The sequence below is a fragment of the Podarcis melisellensis genome (genome assembly GCF_964234715.1).
Source record: "Podarcis melisellensis genome assembly, chromosome: 8".
NCBI classification, from domain to species: domain Eukaryota; kingdom Metazoa; phylum Chordata; class Lepidosauria; order Squamata; family Lacertidae; genus Podarcis; species Podarcis melisellensis.
In genome coordinates this window covers 89,332,391-89,355,808 of record NC_138540.1, presented here as the reverse complement: position 1 = coordinate 89,355,808, position 23,418 = coordinate 89,332,391, and the positions used below count along the sequence as shown (strand labels likewise).

The 23,418-nt window shown below is 46.5% G+C and overlaps 2 protein-coding genes across 3 annotated transcripts in view; both read right to left on the bottom strand.

Annotated features, from left to right (window-relative positions):
- TIMM50 (translocase of inner mitochondrial membrane 50) overlaps positions 1–6,816 on the bottom strand; it is a 34,769-nt gene extending 27,953 nt beyond the window's left edge. Inside the window, exons 1-3 of the mRNA XM_081922255.1 lie at positions 6,558–6,816; positions 4,029–4,173; positions 1,535–1,566 (exon numbers count right to left, since the gene is read on the bottom strand). Coding sequence (XP_081778381.1) covers positions 1,535–1,566; positions 4,029–4,173; positions 6,558–6,815 — 435 coding nt within the window. The 5' untranslated portion in view covers position 6,816. The remainder of the gene's footprint in view (positions 1–1,534; positions 1,567–4,028; positions 4,174–6,557) is intronic.
- A 3,691-nt stretch (positions 6,817–10,507) lies between these two features.
- The window catches only part of SUPT5H (SPT5 homolog, DSIF elongation factor subunit), a 42,778-nt gene continuing 29,867 nt past the window's right edge, over positions 10,508–23,418 (bottom strand). For both annotated transcript variants that reach the window (XM_081921925.1, XM_081921926.1), the window contains 5 exons: positions 23,230–23,388; positions 21,734–21,902; positions 20,167–20,370; positions 19,436–19,531; positions 10,508–11,019 (listed from right to left, as the gene is read on the bottom strand). In XM_081921925.1, coding sequence (XP_081778051.1) covers positions 10,876–11,019; positions 19,436–19,531; positions 20,167–20,370; positions 21,734–21,902; positions 23,230–23,388 — 772 coding nt within the window. In that variant the 3' untranslated portion in view covers positions 10,508–10,875. The remainder of the gene's footprint in view (positions 11,020–19,435; positions 19,532–20,166; positions 20,371–21,733; positions 21,903–23,229; positions 23,389–23,418) is intronic.

The window sequence follows — 23,418 nt, the reverse complement described above, 5'->3', positions numbered from 1 at the left end:
GGGCTGCCAGTCCATGTCTTGCTCTAGACCTCTCACTTGATTTCTGAGCTGAAAACTATGAGGGCCACCTGCCCCACCTGAGGGGTCCAGATTTGACCCTGGCGCCTCCAGTTGTTGATTTGTAGCCTGGAGGGTTCTTGCCATTTCACAGCATGCTACAATGGTTAAAATGCTTCCGGAAACAAAGAAAGACATGCATATTTTGGCAGGCTTTTCTGGATGGATTAAAAGGTTTCTGCCTTGGACACTCATTCTGTATTGCTTTTAAAACTTGTATTTACTTGCTTTTCAGTACAGTTTAAAAACTATCTCTAGCTGTTTCTTTTGACAACGTGGTCCCTTCCAACTCTACAGTTCTTTGATTCTCTTTTTGTAAATTGCCTTAAACTCATAAAAAGGGTGAGCCATAAAATTAAATAAATAAAGCTGGATATAGGCACGAAAGACCTGAGCCCATTGCATGGCATTGGAAAAGCAACTCCCAGCCTAATCTTCTATTATTATTATTATTATTATTATTAACCACCCTTGATCCACAGATCTCAAAAACGTGACAACCAGTAAATCCTTTGCATGCTGAGAAATGCTATAGAAATTGCAGTGCACTTTACTGCCACCACTCATGAAAACTGCACATAACCTACTCCCATCTTCTACACGAGGGGCAACCAGAATCATGCTGCTGGCCTCCAATATTCTATAGCTTGCTTATTTACTCAGTTCTGAGCAGGTAATAAGTTTTAACGGTTGCCAAGTTTAACCTTCACTCTGTTGCAAGATTGATACAGTGGAACCTCGGGTGGTGGACGTAATCCGTGATGGAGGCATGTCCGCAACCTGCAGTGTTCGCATCCTGAAGTGCCGCGTCTGCGCAATTTGGCACTTCTGCGCATGCACAAAGAGCGATTTAGCGCTTCTGCACATGCAGCGAAACCTGGAAGTAACCCGTTCCAGTACAGTGGTGCCCCGCAAGACGAAATTAATTCGTTCCGCAATTTTTGTCGTCTAGCGAATTTTTCGTCTTGCGAAGCACGAAATCCCATAGGAATGCATTGAAAATCAATTAATGCGTTCCTATGGTCAAAAAAAGTCTAAACAAAGCCAAATTTGGTACAACAACAGTTTATTAACTGCTCTTTAAAGTCACACATACTGTAAAGAGCAGTTCAAAAACTGAAGGGAAAATAAATTAACTTTATAAACAAAACATGTCTTTGTTTTTAGACGTCGCGAGACGTTTTCGTCTTGCGAAGCAAGCCCATAGGGGAAATTCGTCTTGCGAGGCAAATCGAAAACGGAAAAACCTTTCGTCTAGCGAGTTTTTTGTCTTGCGAGGCATTCGTCTTGCGAGGTACCACTGTACTTCCGGGTTTCCCATTGTCCGCAACCCGAAAACACATAACCTGAAGCGCCTGTAACATGAGGTATGACTGTACAGCATTCAGCAGTCAACTGCACAGCAAATTTCAAGCACACAGTGACCCCTAGCGGCAGACACCTAACAAGTCAAAGACTCAGGAAACAAACAGCTTACCTTGACACCATGCTCATCCACCGAATTGCTACCTGTCACCAAAAACAAAAAACAAAAACAGGTCACTTTGCATCATTTCACAGAATGGTGTGTTACAATGTCCAAGAAGTAAATATAATACCAATTCAGTAAGAATAAGAGGGTGTTTGATATTTCAGTCTCAAAAGAACAGCTGATTTTACTTTTTAAAAATATTGTAACCTTACTGGCAAGCAGAAGAAGAGAGGAATAAGGTCCTTCATTTACCAGTCAGAGGAGAGAGATTACCATCTGAAAACACAGATCATATTTCAGGAAGTAACAGAGTGATTCAGTGGGGAATTCTCCACTGTTACCGAACTCTTATGTCAATTGTGATCCAATAAAGGCCCCCATGCTTTCTGCAAGAAATATCGATTTGCTTACAGCAGCTGGAGCTCCTCTGTTACTGACACTATAAGAGATCAACCCAAGGTAAACAAGAGACTATCACAATTACATGTCAAACTATATCCACGCCGGCCCTGTTTTAAGGACGTTAAGTGTTTCTCAGAAATTGTTTGTTAGGCAAGTGGGGACATAACGAGCCAACCATTTCTGTTGTTTTCTATAGGGAAAATCCCAGTGTGTTCCTGATAGCCCGGCATTTTCCTACCATGTATCTACACTGAGGAGACTCTTGAGAGTCCCATGGACTGCAAGGAGATCCAACCTCTCCATTCTGAAGGAAATCAGCCCTGAGTGCTCACTGAAAGGACAGATCGTGAAGCTGAGGCTCCAAGACTTTGGCCACCTCATGAGAAGAGAAGACTCCCTGGAAAAGACCCTGGTGTTGGGAAAGATGGAGGGCACAAGGAGAAGGGGACGACAGAGGACGAGATGGTGGGACAGTGTTCTCGAAGCTACTAACATGAGTCTGACCAAACTGTGGGAGGCAGTAGAAGACAGGAGTGCCTGGCGTGCTCTGGTCCAGGGGGTCACGAAGAGGCGGACACAACTAAACAACAACATCTACACAGACAGGATCCCCTCCCTGAACAACATGGCGGAGCCTCCTCCTCTGGTGCTGCTGCTGCTGCCTTCCTCCTCCTGCTCTTCCCTCCTCTGGTGCCAGGGACGTGGTCAAGGCTGAGAGAGAAGCCACCTCTGAGCCCTGAGCTGTCACTGCCGCTGCCCCTGAGTGGAAAGCCCTTGAGAGAGCATGCAGCCTGCAGAGCACCAGCCAGGCTGAAAAAGTGGGCAATTACTGCTGCTGGGGCTGAGTGAATGGATCTTGTCAGTGAAGTAGGTGCTGGAGGAGGTGGTGTTGCTGCTCTCAGTCCTAGCTTCAGCCCCCCTCCCCAATGAATCTGCAGAGTGTATAGCAAGGTTTGTGTGCAATTCTTTATGTGCTGATATTTTCAGATGTTTGACCAAACTGCGGGAGGCAGTGGAGGACAGAAGTGCCTGGCGTTCTCTGGTCCATGGGGTCACAAAGAGTCGGACACGACTAAACGACTAAACAACAAACATTTTCACATAGCGGGACCTGAATGTATTGCATTGACCAGCGCAGGCTTTTTGACTGTTAAATCTGCCCCCACCCCACCCTTGGAGGCATGGAATTACTGCTGAATCTTCCAACAGTAACTAGAATCAGATTTGGGGCATTTGCAGAAGAATTGTAAACTGTATTTTGTCACCAAACCCTCCCAGTGAGAAGTCTTCATGACCAGACAACCAGCCACTTATGCAGGCAGGGAAGACACAGCCAGGCCACAAGCTCTTCACAGCAGAGAGCAATGCTCTCCTGGCAAGGCTATACAACCCCCCCCCCCCACTTGAAATCCATAGAACCTGCAACCCACGCTGCATCACTGAAAGAACAGAAACATGAACCAGGAATTTCCACAATTCAAATCAGCTGGAAGACACCTGTCAAAGTGAATAAGAGGTGGAATCCCCCCCCCCAAATAGTACTGATAATGGGACTGGGGATGCAGTCTCAACGCAACATATATTTATTTATATATATATGTAACATATATTCACGAAGGGACGCTGGTGGCACTGTGGGTTAAACCACAGAGCCTAGGGCTTGCCGATCAGAAGGTCAGCGGTTTGAATCCCCGCGACGGAGTGAGATCCCGTTGCTCAGTCCCTGCTCCTGCCAACCTAGCAGTTTGAAAGCACGTCAAAGTGCAAGTAGATAAATAGGTACCACTCCGGTGCGAAGGTAAACAGCGTTTCCGTGCGCTGCTCTGGTTCGCCAGAAGCGGCTTAGTCATGCTGGCCACATGACCCGGAAGCTGTCTGCAGACAAACAGCGGCTCCCTCGGCCTATAGAGCGAGATGAGCGCCGCAACGCCAGAGTTGTCAGCGACTGGACTTAATGGTCAGGGGTCCCTTTACCTTTAACATATATTCATTTATATAAGCAAGCACATTTAAAAGGTCGTAAATTGTATTTTTATTTATTTCTAGAGTATACCATAAAGCTCAAACCATTCCTTTCAGTGGATGAACACAAACTCACCAAAGATGTAAATAATCGCTACGCCACTGCCAGCTCCCATAAGCCCTGCTATCCTGAGGACCATCTTCTTTGCATAGGCAGTATTTTCCTTCTGCTTCTTCTCTTGCTGCTCATCAGAACTTTTTCCATCTTCACCTTCTGCTGACTAGAGAGAGAAACAAACACATATGGAAATAAATGGCTTCCCCAAACTGCAGGAACCTCTTTTTCCTGTTTAAGTAGCCAAGGCCAGGGTATAAATGTATATAAGTTAACAAACTTCAATAACGTTTCTTGCTTGTATCGATGGTGAGTTAACACGTGTCTGTAGAACCATCTGACTTTTGCATATCTGAAGCAGCCTACGTACAAAGGTAACTGACAGATCCCTTTCTCTACCGCTTCTGCATCTGTTTCCGCCCACCACTTGAACGTGGTCCCCAAATCAAATTTGCTCCTTTAGCGGAAAAGGGCTCCCCACTCCTGATTTAAGAAGAATGCTTCTGCCCTTCAGAATCATTGCTTATCCAAAGAAAGATGAATCACCTAAAACCCATTAAGTCAACTAAGATTTCATTAATGAGATGACAGGTCACAATTACCGTTACTGAAAAATTCCACAGGATTGCCATGCTAAAGTCTGTTACAGCAAACCCAACTGAGTCTCAGAACATCTCCCCTGCTGTCAAAATGAACTCTGGTCCATAAAACCTCATTCCATAGACAAACCAGTCCGCCTTAGGGAGATTTACAGGACTAATGAAGGGAGATATGTAAATTTAACAAATAATAACAGGACCTGGGGGAAGACTAGGGGGGTGACGGTGCATTTCATGTTTTTGTATTGTGATTTCATCTTGTGAAAGGCCCCGAGACCTGTGGACTGGGAGGGTAGAGACTTTGTCAAGCAAGACCTTCTTCCACCTGCCTTGCCCCACCCTCCACTCTCTGCTTCTCAATTTGTGTTGTATTATTTTATGCACTGTGGCTTGCCGTTGTTTTACTGACTGTAGTTTAGAAATTATTTATTGCAATTGTTAAGGGTGGGTTTCTGTTTAATTTTCATGTGCTGATATTTAACATAATTCCGTAACTATTCTCATGATGGTTGAATGTTACTTTATTTGATGCTACTTTACTGGCCGAGAGAGCCGGCGTACAGCTTCCGGATCACGTGGCCGGCAGGACTAAGCCACTTCTGGCGAAACAGAGCAGCGCACGGAAACACCGTTTACCTTCCTGCCAGAGAGGTACCTATTTATCTACTTGCACTGGTGTGCTTTCGAACTGCTAGGTGGGCAGGAGCAGGGACCGAGCAACAGGAGCTCACCCTGTTGTGGGGATTCGAACCTCCGACCTTCTGATCGGCAAGTCCCAGGCTCTGTGGTTTAACCCACAGCGCCACCCACGTCCCCTTTTTGCACTGCACAGGGCACTGCTGAAATTTGCGATCCCAATGTCTGTCATTGGCTTGTGTCTATGTTATGTGGATGCAACTGACATATAACCTTTTAACCTTCAAAGCCCTATACGGCCTAGGACCCTCGTACCTACGGGACCGCCTCTCCTGCTATGCCCCACAGAGGAACTTACGGTCTTCAAATAAAAACATCTGGGAGGTCCCAGGCCACAGAGAAGTTAGGCTGGCCTCAACTAGAGCCAGGGCTTTTTCGGCTGTGGCTCCAATCTGGTGGAACGCTCTGTCACAAGAGACAAGGGCCCTGGGGGACTTGACATCTTTCTGCAGGGCCTGCAAGACAGAGCTGTTCCACCAGGCCTTTGGTCAGGGTGCAGCCTGACTCCCTCCTCTGGCAATCTTTACAAAACTTTAGTTTATGGTTGCCATCAATTTTGATTTTAATTAATTTTTATAATGTTTTTATAATGTTGCACTACTTTAGTGTTGTTAGTCGCCCTGAGCCTGGCTTTGGCTGGGGAGGGCGGGATATAAATAAAATTTATTATTATTATTTATTATATAGTTCAGTCAGTAAGTAGCATTGTACTTAGGTCAGCCACACAACCTGGCTATTGAGCCATGTCCCTGATGGTGATGAGAGGGCGGTATATATATTTAATTAATAACAAGGATAACACTGCACAGGGCACTGCTGAAATTTGAGATCCCAAGGTCTGTCCCTGGCTTGTGTCTATGTTATGTGGATGCAACTGTTCAGTCAGTGAGTAGCATTGTACTTAGGTCAGCCACACAACCTGGCTATTGAGCATTCATCCAGATTTTTTTGGGCAGGGAGAGTAGGTGACATTGCATTGCTATTCCACACTTCCTATTGCATTATCATATCACTTTCCCTTTTCCTATTGCAAAAAAAGAGAAGCCTGACTTGAGCATTCATCCATGTCCCTGATGATGATGATGAGATGATTAATATAATTTTAATTAATAACAAGGATAACAATGATCATGACAATGAGGAAGCAGCAGGCTGCTCTCCCCCCAGGGTCTTCCGGGGGGGGCGGGGGCAGCCGACGTCACGAGCCCCCTCCCCGTCATCCGGGGACCCTCCTGGCCCCGCCCCCTCGCCTCACCTGCTGCTGCCGCTGCTTGACCGCGTCCCTCAGGACGGCCTCCGTCAGCCCCACCCCCACCGCCTGAGGGGGCGCCCCAGGAGGGACCCCCGCGCTCAGCGCTCTTCCGGGCACCGCCCAGGCGCCGCGCCGCTTCCACCGCCGGCAGCACCGCCCGCCAGAGACGCCGCCCTCCTGCAGCAGCAGCGCCCGCCGCCCGCCCGCCAGAGCCGCCGCCGACAAGGCGCGAGCGGCCGCCGCCGCCACAACCGCCGCCATCTTGCCTCGCGCTGCACTGGGCGGCGCATGCGCCGTGCTCGGCCAATCAGGCTGAAGGAATGGGAGTAAGGCCTCCAGCCAATCAGAGGGGTGAGAAAGGCCATTAGCGGCGCACGCCCACCCCGTTTGACGTTTGCTGCCTTGGCCAATCAGCTGACGTTTCCCGCCCACCCGTCGGCTCTCGGCCAATCACGCGCCCCACTAAATCGCCGGGGTTTTAATTCTCTCCAGGGCGGGAACTCCGAGCGGACAGCGTGCCGCATTGCCCAATGGGAGGGGGGAAACTAGGCGGGGCGAAGATCAGAGCGCCTTCTTATTGGTTAGGAGGCGGAGGCGGGCTTTTCCTGCCGGTACAGTGATTGGCGCTCCGCAGGGGCGGGGCCAGCTGGGGGCAGGAAAAGGTGGCCGCCAAGGTTAAAGGGGCAGCGCACGTGCGCGACCCCGGCCTTCATCGAAGCCCCCAATGGCCCGACCCGCCTCGCCACTCTTTGCTTTTTGGACTACTGCCTCCTGGATTTAAAGGAGGGTTAGACGATTTCATGGAGAGGCTCTGCTCTGCCTCCACAATTGGGAGGAAGCAGTGCTTCCTAATGCCAGTCGCTGGAGCTCACAGGATGGCGTCTGGTCCTGGCTTGCAGGTAAAATAAAAAAATTAAGGTTGGTGCATTTATGAATACACAATGTAGCAGGAAACCCGCCCCCCATCATTCAGTTTGTACAATCTTCACACACACTCACACTCACACACTACATACGCTACACTTCTGTTATAAATTCATAGAAAATCAACCATGCATCGGATTTGCACTGTTCTACTCCATGAAGGAAGGACTACAAAATGGGGAAGGTTTGATACAGGGCAGCCATAAACCCTTCACCATCCCAGCACATCCACAGGAGCCCTGCCCAGTTGCTATGCCAACCCTGATGGTCCTAGACAGAAGACCATCAAGATCACAAAGAACTTGCATATGGGAGTGGATTCAGCACAGGGACTGAAACAAAGGACAATGATCAGATCTTCCCTCTGGGGGCAGGAAACTGCAAACTCCCCTCTGTCACCTGGAAGGGACTCATGGGGAGGGGGAGAGAAGGGAACCAGCCAGGTGACAGGACACTCAGGTTACCACCACCGCTCCTCCCTCAACCCCTCCTTTCTGTAATGTATGCATGATGTTTCTGGGGGTGGGCTTGACTTACAGGATGGGAATTCCAAAAGTTTTTATAAGACCTTGCACACCATTTTTCTGTCTCTTTCCTCTCACCTGCAAGAAAGGGGAGCACCCTGTCGCGACAGTCAGTCTTCAATAAAGACCAAGCCTACAGGCTGCTGATTTGCTTCAATTTACTCTGGTTGGTATCTTTACTTTTTGTCCAAGGGAGCCCTCGGATTTTTCCGGTAACAACACACACACACATATATGTATATTCATAAATGCACCAACCAAGCACGTACATCGATATATAAACCGCATGTCTGAAACCCCACAGAAAAGTCCTGAAACCATTTTGTCCCTCTCAAATTGACCTCTAACATTTCTCTGCAAGGTCGAAGGAAAATGGAAAAGGCCCCCCATTGTCTCCTCCTTCACAAATCCTGTCTTAAGGGTATGTCTGTGTATGGAAAAGGGAGCCTTTGACCTGGCTCAGGAATTAAGTCATTACAAAAGACTGGCCAGGCTCCCCGGGGTATCCAGTCAAGTAACTATTAACAGTTAACCTGCCAGGCAGGAGATAAACAACACACTCAGATTTCTGTTGTAGACCACCCTTTCTGTAATGTAGGTATGATGTATCTGGGGTGGTGGTCTTGAGCTACACCCCTTTCTGTGAAGTATGTATGATGTTTCTGGGGGTGGTCTTGGACTCCAGGGCGGGCAATTTAAAATGTCTATGTAAGGGCGGGCACACCTTTGTTCGGGGTCCTCCTCCTTTCCTGCGTGTGAGGGGAGCACCCTGTTGCAACAGATGAATAATGATCAAGCTTACTAGCTGCTTTGCTTCTCCATATTCTCTGGTTGGCCTCTGTTCTTTTCTCCAACCAATGGAGAACTTGCAAAGGACTCTATAAGGGCTCTTGTGTTCCCCATAAGGAATAAGGGCAGGTTTTTTGTTTATTACGCAGGTTTCCCACAGGCATCTGGTTGGCATCTGGGAAGAGGATGCTGAGCTATACGGGCCAACGACAGGCTCTTATCTACACAACCAATACCCAAGGATATGTCAGCCTAACAAAGTTTTATTGCAAATATTTGCGTTGGCCATCCGCTTAGCTTTTTGCACTGGCACCAACTCCTTTTCTCTCTTTGCAAGGCTGCAAATGGCAACTGACCCATCGTCGCCTAACGAGCTTCAATACGAAATAGGTATATGGACGTTATCTCCTATGTTCACACATTCTAATCACTACACTAAACTGGAACCTACTCTAAAAGGTGTTGGCATGCCCAGGACTCAAATCATAGAATAGAATAGTTGGAAGGGGCCTCCAAGGGTCATCCAGTCCAACCCCCTGCAATGCAGGAATATCAGCTAAAGCATCCATGACAGATGGGCATCCAACCTCTGTTTAAAAAGCTCCAAGGAAGGAGAGTCCACAACCTCTGAGGGAGGCTGTTCTACTGTTGAACATTTCTTACCCAGGTGTGTATAGGGGGGGAGGGGGGCCTACGGGGGGGAAACGGCAGTGAGCTCTTGCCCTTCCAGCTCAGACATGATATGGGAACACAGTAGAATCTGTGCAAGAGATACACCCAGACTTGTTCTTTTCATTCCTGTGAAATGTACCATAGACTGTCTTTTACACCTCGACTGCACCATCGATGGTGGGAGCCAGAGAGTTGCTGCGGTGGCTAGCTCAGCCCATGATCAGTAAATGCAGAAGACAAGAAAGGCACATGGCCTGCAGATAGAACTCTACTAAGAAAACCCCCAGCAGGTTATTACACTGAGAAAACTTAGGCGGAAAACAGTCTTCTCAGCCAAACTGCAACATGAAACATCACCTGCTCTGAACTCAGAAGGGTCTCTCCCCTCGTATGAAACGCAGAGAAGAGAAGAAGAGTTTGGCTTTGATATCCCGCTTTATCACTACCCGAAGGAGTCTCAAAGCGGCTAACATTCTCCTTTCCCTTCCTCCCCCACAACAAACACCCTGTGAGGGGAGTGGGGCTGAGAGGTTTCAGAGAAGTGTGACTAGCCCAAGGTGGAGCTGCATGTGGAGGAGCAGAGACGCGAACCCGGTTCCCCGGATTACGAGTCTACCGCTCTTAACCACTACACCACGCTGGCTCTATATTAAACGTAAACAGCATTTAACACTCCAAGAAGACAACTGCAATCTGTTGTCTAGGAAACCTGGCTCCAGAAATAAGGCAGAAATATATTTAAAAGAAGATGATACAAAACTCATGGAGAATAAAAATATGAATGGCTAGTAGAGAACGAAAATATGAATGGCTCTGCCTCCAGGTTCAGAAGCTCTAATGCTTCTGAATCTCAGCTGTTGGAAGCCAAATGATGGAAGTGTTGCTCTTGCGCTCAGGTCCTGCCTGCTAAGGTTTCCCACCAGCTTCTGGCTGGCCACTGCGAGACCAGGATGCTGGACTGAGTGGGCCATTGGCCTGATCCAGCAGGGTCAAGTCTTGAAGGCGACGGTTTCTCTACTAAGGTGAACACAGCACAGGCGTACGTGGTGGATGAGACTATTTTATTATAACAAGCTACACACTGGATGGCAGCAGAGGGCCTAAGGTGCTACGAGAAAGAGAGAGAGAGAGAGAGAGAAGGGAATATGGTTGTGCTCCACCCACAGGCTTCTGCTGAAGTCACTTTATGCATATATGCAAGACTGTCCCCCAACCCCCCCCCCCCCCGAAAAAAGGAAATCACCTGCTGAGCTGGGGAAAGAAGCAGCAACAGAGAAAAAAAGAACACGGAAAATAAAACTTTCTTTGGAGCAAAACTGTACAAGGACATGCTGTACCAGTCTGCAGGTGATATGCTTAAAAAAAGAAGAACAAAATAAAGCAGCCACCCACACAAAAATGGTTCTTCCTCTCTAGGCCTCCAGCAGCTTGCCAAGGAAGCGCAGGTTGAGGATCTTGAGCTGTTCTTCCAAGTCCATGCGGACGATTCCATCCTCTCCGTCAATGCTCAACAGGACGCCGGTGGCCTCTCGGTCCTCTCCCAGGATGACCTTGACCTGCAGAATCGGGAGAAGCTCAGGGTCACTGATCCAAAAGCTGGAGCCACCCCACCCCACACCTCATTCCCCCAATAAAACCCCACACTGGCCCAAGTGTGCACAGATAGGACTAATAGTAGGGACAATTAACAAATGCAACAACTGTGTGGTACGTTGGCAGCGCACGGAAACGCCATTTACCTTCCCGCAGGAGTGGTACCTATTTATCTACTTGCACTTTGAAGTGCTTTCAAACTGCTAGGTGGGCAGGAGCAGGGACTGAGCAATGGGAGCTCACCCTGTCGCGGGGATTCGAACTGCCGACCTTCCGATCGGCAAGCCCTAGGCTCTGTGGTTTATTTTTTTTTTTTTTTTAAATCTGTTTATTGAGTTTTACACAAATCAACATACATTCATTTAAAACAGTAACAAAGAAAAAGCCAAAAGAAAGAAAAAAAAAAAAAGAAAAAAAGAAAAGAAAGAGAAGGAAAAAAGAGTCAATAAGCAAAAAGAGAATAAGAAAAACAAATATTACATACATGTTAACTTCCATCCAACCCGGTTTGGGTTACAGAAATTCTTATAGCTTAGTCACTGCTTACAAAATTAAATCTGTTGTTTAAACGTTGCAGGTATTAAAGTCCATCCACTGAGGTTTTTTTCACCCCTAAATTTACCTCAACATAACCCAGGAATTTACTCCAGTCATTTTTTAGTTTGGTGTTATTATGATGTCTAAGTCTCTGTGTCAGTCTCGCTAGTTCCATGTATTGGAATAGTTTTAACTGCCATTCTTCAACTGTAGGTGTATAAGATGTTTTCCAATTCTGTGCCAGTAAGAGCCTAGCCGCTGCCGTGGCATACTGGAACAGGGTTTCATCCTCTCTCTTTATCGCGCCCCCTACCATTCCCAACAGGAACGCCTCCGGTGTCTTTGGGAAATTATACTTTAATATTTTCTTTAATTCGTCGTAGATTTGGTCCCAAAATCCTTTCACCGCCTCACAGGTCCACCACATGTGGAAGAAGTTTCCTACCCTGTTCTTACACCTCCAGCAATTGCTGTCTCCGGTTTTATACATCTTCCCCAGACTAGCCGGGGTGATGTACCAACGGTACATCATCTTTTCTAAGTTCTCTATAAGGGCAGCACAAGCCGTAAACTTCATTCCTTTCGTCCATAATTCCTGCCATTTCTCCTGTTCCAACTTATGTCCCAAATCTCTGTCCCATTTAACCATTACCCCCTTAACTATCTCATCTTTGGTTTCCCAGGACAGCAACTGCTTATACATTTTAGAGAGGAGTTTACTATTTGAGTCCAATATTTCTACCTGATATTTCGATTTTCTCTCACTCATGCCAGTTTTTTTATGTTCCAGCCACAGTGCATTAATCTGATGGTATTGAAGCCAACTGTTTAATTTCCCTTTTAACTCATCATAAGGTCTAATCCTCCAGCCCCCTTCCCGTTTAACTAATAGATCTTCATATGTCCATCTTTCCCCTTCTTGATTTATTTTTTTAAGTGTTATGATGTCGATTGGGGATAGCCACCAGGGCGTGTTGTTTTCTATCACTTTTTTATTCCTATTCCAAGCTTCAAGCAAGGCACCCCTGATGATATGATTTGAAAAACTCTTATGGGCTTTTCCCTTATCCTGCCACAAGTAGGCATGCCATCCAAATCTGGCATCAAAACCTTCAAGATCTAATAAGTCTGGGTTTTTTAGGGTCGCCCATTCCTTTACCCAGCAGAGGCAGGCGGCATCATAGTAGAGCCTCAAATCTGGGACTGCAAAGCCCCCCCTCTCTCTTGCATCTGTCAGGTGTTTAAACTTAATTCTGGCCCTTTTTCCTTGCCATATGAACCTCGCCAAAGTTCTCTGCCAGGTCTTAAAGCAGGCTGTTCCTCTAATTATGGGGATACTCTGGAAAAGAAACAGTAATTTTGGTAGGATGTTCATCTTGATCGCGGACATCCTGCCAGACCATGACAACTTTAATCTACTCCAGGTATCTAAGTCTTTTTTAATTTCCTTCCAGACCTTGGTATAATTGTCTTCTAATAAATTTATATTCTTTGGCGAGATCCATATTCCCAAGTATTTAACTTTTTTCACTACTTTAATGCCTACCGATTGTTCCAGCTGGTTCTTGGCGGGTCCATCTAGGTTCTTCACTAAAATTTTAGTTTTATTTTTATTCAGTTTGAACCCCGACAGCTTACCGAATTCTTCTATAATCTTTACAGTGTTGCTAACGCTGTCCATTGGCTCCTCTAGGGTTAACACCAGGTCGTCGGCATAAGCCTTCAACTTGTATTCCTTCTCCCCAATTTTTATTCCCCTTATTCTTAATGATTCCCTTATCTTATTTGCCAATATCTCTAAAACCGTGATAAATAGAAGGGGGGACAAGGGGCAACCTTGTCTTGTGCCTTTTCTTATTGGGAAGGGGCTGGAGAGATTGTCATTTATGATCAGGCTGGCCCTTTGTCCTGAGTAAATTGCTTTTATTCCTTCGAGAAAAGGGCCCTCTATTCCCAATGTCTTCATGCACCGTATTAGGAAATTCCAAGAAACATTATCGAATGCTTTTTCAGCATCAATAAATATCAATGCGGCCGGGATATCAATCTTCATATCTAAATATTCAATGATGTTCACTACATGTCTGACATTGTCTTTTAGTTGTCTATTCGGTAGGAATCCCACTTGATCTTTATGAATGATCCTCATTAGGGACTTTTTAATCCTATTCGCCAAGATCTCTGCAAAGATCTTATAGTCATTATTAAGCAGGGAGATTGGTCTGTAATTTCTTATGTCTGTTTTCTCTGTTTCGGATTTTGGTATTAACGTAATATGTGCTTCCCTCCATGACTCGGGAATCGTCCCTCCCTGCAAGATGTTATTAATGACCTCAGTAAGTACCGGTGCAATGTAGTCTCCTAATGACTTATAATATTTGGCAGTTAATCCGTCCGGGCCAGGGGCTTTCCCGATTTTCATTTTCTTAATGGCCTCTTTTGTTTCCTCTATCGTGATCCTCTTATTTAGATGTTTTTTTTCCTCTTCGGTTAAGCAAATCCCTCCACATTCTACCAGGTATCTTTCTATTTCTGCTTCCTCTTCCTCTCCCTTTTCGTACAACTTTCCATAAAATTGGACAAATCTTTTTTCTATTTCAGCTGTCTCTTCCACTCTTTGATCATCTATTATAAGTTTATTTATCACATTTTGCTTTTTTCTTTTCCTTAACTGCCACGCCAGCAGCTTTCCAGGTTTATTAGCTGACTCGAAATATCTCTGCTTCATATATTTAATTTTCCACTCCACCTCCTGTTCTAGTAAAGCTGAATATTGTGCCTGTAGTATGTTAAGGGTTTGTTTAACTCTATCGTCTCCTGGTTTTATCGCTTGTTTTTTTTCACAATCTTTTAGTTGAGTGAGGATCTCTTCTTTCTTTTGATTTCTCAATCTCTTCCTGTAGCTATTTTGTTGTATCAGGAGGCCTCTCATGACCGCCTTACTGGCGTCCCAGACTATGTCGATGGTCGTACCCTTATTCAAATTTAACTCTAAAAAATTCTTAAGTGTGTCTTTGGCTTTGTCCATAACCTCCTCATTTTCAAGGAGGTAATCATTCATCCTCCATCTGTATGGGCCTGAAGGCTTCTTTTTTATTTCCACAGTTATTGGGCAGTGGTCTGATAGGGTTCTAGGGTGAATTTCGCATTCCCCTACTCTCGTCACAATTGCTCTAGATACCCATATCTGGTCTATTCTACCCCAGCTCTGGTGGGGTTCTGAGAAAAAAGTGAATTGTTTTACTGCCGGGTTTCTATACCTCCATATATCAATTAGGTCGAGGTTTTCCTCAAGATTTGTAAAAGATCTTGGTAACTTCCCTTGGTTTATTTTCCCCTTTTTTATGTTTCTATCCATATTCGGTATAGGTACCCCGTTTAGGTCCCCGAGCAGTATTAATTTATGATCTTCCAATTCTAATAATATTTGCTCTAATTTTTCAAAGAATTCGGCTTTGTTTGTATTAGGGGCATACACCGTTACCACATTTAATTTTTCTCCCTGACAGTTGAGTTGAATTCCTACTATTCTTCCTTCATCATCTTTACAAATTAAAGTCGGGTCCCATTTTTCTTTAACATATATCACTACTCCCTTTTTCTTATTTATTCCCGAGTTGACAAATTCTACTCCTAATTTTTTATTTACCAAAATATGTCTATGTTTTTTTGCTATGTGCGTCTCTTGAAAACATATTACGTCATAGTTCTTGTTTTTCAAAACTTTCTCGATTTTATTCCTTTTATGTTTCTCGTTCAGTCCGTTCACATTCCAGGATAAAAATTTCAGTGAAGAAGTTATCGTTTAAGTTTGCAATACAGTAAACTCTCAGAACCGTTCTACCAGCTTAAAGTCTGGCGCCCTTGTTCTCTAGGACCTCCTCCTCTCCTGCCGCTTCCCTTCCCACTGCGGCTTCACTCTTTTCATTTTCATCCTCGGTCCCTCCCTCTTCCCTTCCCGGTCCCCTCCCTCTCCATCTCTCTTGTTTTTCATCCACCTCCCCATCTAGTGACTTGCTTTCTATCCTGCCAAGCTCCTTCTCATATCTTCTCATGAATTTTTCAGCTTCCTGGGAATCCAGTAGTCTAAATTTCTTATCTTTATAGAAAAAGGTGATCCCTTCCGGGAATTCCCATCTATACTGTATGTCGTTTCTTTTCAAAATGCCCACCACCTGTCTAAATCCTTCTCTTTTACGCAACAGTCTTGTTGGTATTTCTTTGTATATAATAATGGGCCTCCCGCCAATTTTTAATTTATTCCGGTAACTTGTTTTTAAGATCAGATTTTTCATTTCCAACGAGTTGAAAATTACTAGACAGTCCCCTATAAATTTATTTGCTTTTAGGTGTTGGGGTTTTGTTTTAATTCTAAATGCATTCTCAATGGTAAGGGCCACTTCTTCTTCTTTTAAACCCAGCCAATTTGATAATTCCTTAACCATTTTTCCTTTTATATCCTCGTTCCTTTCCTCTTCCACTCCCCTAAATTTTAGGTGGAGTTGTTTTTGTCTTAGTTCAGTCATGGCTAGGTTATCCCAGATCCGCTCTTGTTCTTTGTTTAAATCCCTCAGATCTTCTTTCATCTTTGCTGACTCCCTTTTCTGTTCCCTTATCTCTTTCTGCATTTTTTTGTTGGATTCTTCAATTATTTTAGATTTAGTTGTTAACTCTTGAATCTTAACTGAAAGTTCTCCTACTGCACATTCTATTTTCTTATCAATCATCTCCTGTATTTCTTCCAGTTTGGTTTCTATGTGTACCTCATTTTGTTTGAATTCCTCTTTAATTTTAATCCAGAGGCAGTCCAAGTCTCTGATCTCTTCCTGTTTTGAGGGTTTCCTATCTCCAGGAGTCCCTCCTCCCCTTTTCCCATCTCTCCCCATCATCGCTAAATCTCTCCCTTATCTCTCCCTTATCGGGCTCACACTCTTTACTCTCATGTAACGGAGAGGGGAGGGGGGGGGATTAAGTCCACTACTGTTGAAGGCAGGGATAGGTTACAGAGAGAAGGGGCCGGGGACCAGGGGCAATAAAGAGGGACCAGGGCCGATAAAAAATTAAACAGCGATCAATAGAATTAACCCAAGGAAGGGGAGGGTAGGATGGGGTAAAGTGGGGTGTTTCCCGTCCGGTTGAATGAATGGAGGGGGGGGAGGATTAGCAAATAAACTCCCCCTGTAGCTGTTAGTGGATAAGGTTAATGGGTAAAGTCTTAGAGTACCATCACCGTCTCCCGCCGAATCCACCAGCCACACTCTTCGGGGTCTTCGGGAGGTCTCTTATCAATTCTCTTATATACGCCGACCCGTCCACCAGGGGGTGAGGTAATCCAGCAGCAGTAAAATATTAATAAAGTAAAACAATAAACTACCCCCCTTTAGTTTTCCAATAGTATGTCCCGTAGCACATCCAATAGAATGTCCGCTATACAGTCCAATAGATTGTCCGAATATAAAGGAATGTCCGAGAGTCTATGTTCAAGTCTGTATTCAAGTCTATATTCAAATAAGGCAGCTAATAAGCCCCTGCGCATCAGTTTAAAAAGAAACATTAGCGCTGTGGGGGCTGACCTAGAAACCTCTGTACACCTTATGGCACCAGTCTGTGATATTGTAGCCACAAAATCTAAGTCTAAAGTTCTCTTTCTCCTAATTCTTCACCAGTAATACTGGGCTTAGTACACTAGAAGCTCCAGCAGGTCTTCTGGCGCTTCAACGGAAAGTACAAAGAACAAAATCCCTGCTTGACTGAATGCTGAATAAAGTAACCAAACCACGTCCTCCTCTTCTTTTAAATTAAATCAAAATTTAAAATCCATAGTCTCTTCTCTCGTCGTGGGTTTGTTCTACTCACTCAGTCGGACTGGCGTGTATCTCCTTCCTCATTCCTGCGACTTCGTATCAGCGCCATTTTATCCGTCCGCCGGGAGGACACCAAACAAATAAAATCCAACGACATCCAGGGTTCTCCCAGCTTTAACCAGCGTCTTTTTCTAAGTATACACACTGGGGAATCCGTCAAAATCCTATGGTAGTCCGTCGCTTTTCTCAGTGGAAGCTAGAGGCTTCTCACCACGGAGTCGGTCTTTCCCTGCTTGCGCTCGCAGATCCGCCACTCTCGTGACCTCTCTGACGAAAAGCCCGAAAAGTCGGCGGTCCCGCTCCCCGCGCTGCCAGGCGACCTATCCCCCCAGGGTCCCCCCCTTGGGGTTTTTGGGGTACGTAGAGCCCTTACGAAACCCCAAGCCTCCGTGGTGATCGAAAAAACCCGAGCTGGGGTTTTCCGCGCTTCCTCGCTGCCGCGACCGGAACCGGAAGTCTAGGTTTAAACCACAGCGCCACCCGCGTCCTGATAATGGGCCTAATTGCAGGCTGAGATGAAACAGCATACAGGGGGCAGGTTCAAAAAGTATCTACATGGTGCTTAGAGAATAACTTGCACCTAAATATTAGTAAGACAAAGGAGATGGTGTTGGACTTCTGGAGGAAGAGAGGAGAACCTACGCTGTTGTATATCGGGGGGGGCGTGTGGAGGGAGTCTCCTTTAAATTCCTGGGAGTTTACCTTAGTGAGGACCTCACTTGGAAAATCAACATAACTCAGGTGGTCAGAAAGAAGACGAAAAAGAAGAGTTTGGATTTGATATCCCGCCTTTCACTTCCTTTAAGGAGTCTCAAAGCGGCTAACATTCTCCTTTCCCTTCCTCCCCCACAACAAACACTCTGTGAGGTGAGTGGGGCTGAGAGACTTCAGAGAAGTGTGACTGGCCCAAGGTCATCCAGCAGCTGCATGTGGAGGAGCGGAGACGCAAACCCAGTTCACCAGATTACGAGACTACCGCTCTTAACCACTACACCACACTGGCTCTCAGAGCCCACAGAGACTCAATTTCCTCAGGGTCTTGCGAAAGAATAATGTTAAACAACTGATGAACTCCTTTTCCCGGTCCACAATAGAAAGAGTCCTTTCATATTGTATCACGGTGGGGTATGCTGGCCTGACAGCCACGGACAGAAAGTCTCTACAGAGGGTGGTGAACACAGCGCATATCATGGGCTGTCCCCTGAGCCCGCTAGATGACATCGCAAGGGATCGTTGCCTTAGGACAGCGAGAAAAATTTTCAGGGCCGATTCACACCCTGGCCAGCACTGCTTTAATCTTCTACCCTTGGCAGGAGATATAGAAGTATAATCAGCCGTACCAACAGGCTAAAAAACAGTTTCTATCCGTGGGCTGTTAGGCTGCTGAACAGAAAATATATTGCAGCTGACTTTTGGGGTTGGTGTGTTGTGCGACAAGCACACAGAGTGCAATGAGACTGAGTGTTTTTTGGGGGGAGGCTCGGTTAATTTCATTGTACACAGGTTGTACATTGACAATAAAGGTATTACTATTAACTGAAAACAACCGTGATTAAAACGGAACGAGCAGCAGTTGTGTACGGTCTCCACCAAACTGGGTTGGCTGGCAGAGACCCTCATGCAAAAGTGCTCCCCTGGCTACTGTCACTGCTGTCAGTTTCTCAACCCTCTCCTAGTATTGTCTTTCCCTCTGTGATCTGGGACCGACCCCTGCCAATCAGGAGGGGAGACCATCAACCACCACCGAGAATGAAAGTTGGGGTTGAGCAAGAGCACTCCTGTGTTAACCCTCTTCAGGACAGGAGAAGCACAGCCAACCTGCTTCCTCCTGTTCCTCCACTGTTTCGGACTATAAACTCTAATGGGAGTGGTACCCCAAAACATCCTGGTTGGGGGAAGGCTGCCATACAATATTTTTGCAAAAAAAAGGATCATCGCAGCAAAAGGACTTGAGACGGGAGAAACATCTTGCACGTACCTTATTGTTCTTGGTTGGTATCACAGGCTCCAGGTGCTCGCTCGAAATGCTGACAACCTTCTCGCTGTCCTTAAGGTAGACTGAGCACATCCCACCCTGTCAGGGCAGAGGAGGAAGGGGGGACAGAGACAAGAGGGGAGGGAATCAAGGTGACCGGTTGCAGGTGTCAGGGCAAGCAAGTAATTAATCCAGAATGCGGCAGCTAAACTGGTGACTGGGAGCGGCCGCTGAGACCACAAAACACCAGTCCTGAAAGAACTTCATAGACTCCCTGTGCATTTCCAAGCACAATTCAAAGTGTTGGTGCTGACCTTGAAAGCCCTAAACGGCCTCAAAGACTGCAGACATTGTTTTTAATGCATGGGGCTCCAGTGGGATCCTTCATTCCTTATAATGCATTTTATTTGAGAGTAAGGGGTGCTCAGAACTGGGGCAGGAGTAGTGGGGAGAGAACTACATAGAGATTCATATGGAGTATGAAGAGCATCTAAACAAATCCCTGGCTGTTTCTCACGCCCCAGACTAGGGCAGAATGGCTGCTTTTTCTTGAGTCCAGGCCTTAGCTAGACACTTTGCAGGACAAAAATGCCCTGCTCTGCTCTTATTGGGTTTGACCAATGGGAAGCTCTGCTACTGAACCCTGCCCAACACTTTAAATCTCCCCCCCACCCCTCTTCCCCTCCGTCTCCTGACCAACCCATGCAAACAGCTATATCCATCGATACACTTACGGTCACGCTGCGGATGACTCCGGTCTGCCCCACAACCTGGCTGTCCAAGTAGGTGTCACGCACTTTGACCTGGATGTCGGTGGTGACCCAGTCGCTGGAGCTCTGTTCGATCCCGGAACCTGGTGTGTGGGGGTTGTAAGCTCCAGGAGAGGGAACCCCTGGGGTCATAGGGCTGTAGCCCACTGGGCTAGGGCTGGGACTAGCCTGGAGAGACAGACAGAGAGACAGAAAGTCAACGAGTTATCAGGGTTTGGTTGACGTCAAAGCGAAATGCATCTCTGTGGATTTAACAGAATGCATTGCTAATTAGACATCTATAGGATTACGCTGCTGTAACACGTTCCTTGGCTCCCAATAATATATGGGAATTGGGGTAGTCACATCCCCACCTTCTTTAAGGTAAAGGGACCCCTGACCATTAGGTCCGGTCGTGGCCGACTCTGGGGTTGCGGCGCTCATCTCGCTTTACTGGCCGAGGGAGCCGGCGTACAGCTTCCAGGTCATGTGGCCAGCATGACTAAGCCGCTAAGAGCAGCGCACGGAAACGCCGTTTACCTTCCCGCCAGAGCGGTGCCTATTTATCTACTTGCACTTTTGGGTGTGCTTTCGAACTGCTAGGTTGGCAGGAGCAGCGACTGAGCAACGGGAGCTCACCCTGTCGCGGGGATTCGAACCGCTGACCTTCTGATCGGCAAGCCCAAGAGGCTCAGTGGTTTAACCCACAGCGCCACCCCCACCTTCTTTAGGGCTACTTAAAAAAGACCTGCATACTCTGAGTGACATAGGGCGGTGTAGAAATATAAAATGTAATAAATAGTACCCAGTTTTCCCCGAAAATAAGACAGTGTCTTATATTAATTTTTGCTCCCAAAGATGCGCTAGGTCTTATTTTCAGGGGATGTCTTATTTTTCCATAAAGAAGAATACGGTACACATTTATTGTCTAATTGTGAGTCAGCCAGACTCCGTAAGGGCAGAGCGAGCAGCAGGCGGCAGCTTGACCTGGGGGTGGCGCAGGCTCTCTGATTTAAAGAGACCTCACACTGCCTGAACAGCTCTGCCTGCACTGTGGCCAAACACTGTGCCTGCCGCTATGGTCGAGAGGAGTCAGATGCCTTACAGTAGCTTCAGGGGCCTTATATTCAGGGAGGCCTTATGTTTGGGGGAGACCTTATTATCAGGGAGGTCTTATTTTCAGGGGATGCCTTATATTACAGCGAGAGGCAAAACTGGAAGTAGGTCTTATTTTCGGGGGATGTCTTACTTTTGGGGAAAGACGGTAATAGTGACTGTCTGCTTCTGTGTTTAGACACAGAGGCAGAGGCTGATTCATATGTGGCACAAGAGCTACAGTGCACATGGCAAGATCTTAAGCTCTTTGCATTTCTGCAATTCATTTAAAAGTTTGCTGGCCCAAATCTTCTATGACACAAGCGCACACGTTCTTTGTGGGAGAGGGAAAATCAGTCCGCAAGCCTTTAGCTGCTTTCAAGGGCAGCAGCCTCAAAGCCACACTTTTGGTTGCGTGTATTAAGGAGACCCAAACCCTACCCAATCTCAACCGTACCTGGTAAGCCATGGGAGATGGTGTTGGGTGGTAGCTGGCCGGAGAGTGGGTGTTTTGGTAGCCGACTGGGCTAGGCGCCACTTGGTGGAAACTCTGCGGGCTTGGACTCGGCTGGTAGGAGCCCTGCGGGGATGGAACGGCGTAGGGAGAAAACTGGTCTGTGTTATACCTGCCAAGAGAGAGAGAGGGCTTTGGTCAGGAACAGGTGGGGAGGGACAGAAACACAGTCAAGTCTTCACTGCCCTCCACCAGTTGCTTCCTCAGATTGAGCTCTGGGGTATTACACTCAGAGAAATGGCATCCTGGTCTTGACCTTTAAAGCCTTTTGTGGCTTAGGGCCCTCGTATCTACAGGACCACCTCTCCTGGTCTGCCCCGCAGAGGACCTTAAGGTCCATGAACAACCAAAGTTTGGAGGTCCTGGGCCCTAAGGAAGTCAGACTATCCTCCACCAGGGCCAGGGCCTTCTCAGTGATGGCTCCGTCCTGATTGAATGCTCTGTCTCATGAGACCAGGGCCCTGCAGGATCTGATTTATTTCCGCAGGGCCTATAAGACAGAGTTGTTCCACCAGGACTTTAATTTGAATTCAGCCTGATCTTTTATTTCTCTTTTCTTCCTACCCCCTCCCCTTTTATGAAAATTACCCGCTCTGAGACCCCACAGCTAATTCTCCCCTGGCCTCCTCGCTGGCCCAAGTAGGACCAATTCAGCCAGCTAGCCCTGGGGATTATTTAATTGATTTTTGAATTTAATTGTTATTCATGTTTTTATACTGTATTTTATGCTGCTTTTATAATTAAGTGTTTTAAATTTGTTGTTAGCTGCCCTGAGCCCGCTTTTTGAACTGGGAAGGGCAGGGTATAAATAAAAATTATTATTATTATTATTATTATTATTATCCTGAATTCTTTGGGAGAACATCAGTTTACTCCACAGAAGAGGACTGTAAAACACTAGGAAATTCACCCACATCTTAGGCAAATAAAATCCTTTTTGTTTTGCTTTCCCCATTCGTAGAGATCAAGAGAGCTCTATGAAGTCCAGGGGGAGTTGTTGGGATACTGCCAGGGAGACATAGGCCATCACTGCCTCCATGCTGACTCCGGACGTCCATCGACCTCCCGTAGATACAGTATCAACGTTTAGCGGCATGAGCTCCAGAAATAGATTGCCGCATTCCTGGGCTGATGCACACTCTATCAGCAGAATTCACACAGCGAAAGTTGCACAGCAGGAGAGCATATTTACAAGTTTATTCAGCGTTGGTCAGAACAAAGAAAACATGACCGCCTGCTAGCGTGTTCAGGCACCGAGAGAGGAAAACGAAAGCAATAGCAAACATAAACATCCTGTGAACAGGAAATACGCAGACTCTGACTCACACAGCCTGCTCCCTCTTAAGGTGGAACGGAAATATCCTAACAGGAGGAGGGAGGAGGCAACACAAATCCTGGAAGAAGCAACAAACCCTCCCTTCCAACTCCAGCACACTTACATAGCTGGGGTCCCAGGCGTCTGAGGGTTGTACGGCGGGTTAACCTGCGGGGAAGAAGGGTCGGGATAGCCAGGAGTCTGTGGGTTGGGGGTTCCGCCGTAGCCTTGTGGAGAAGGGGTGGGCTCGTCGTCAAAACCATAGTCGAACTCTTCATCCGCCCTACAGAAAAGGAAGGGGGGGTTGGGGGAG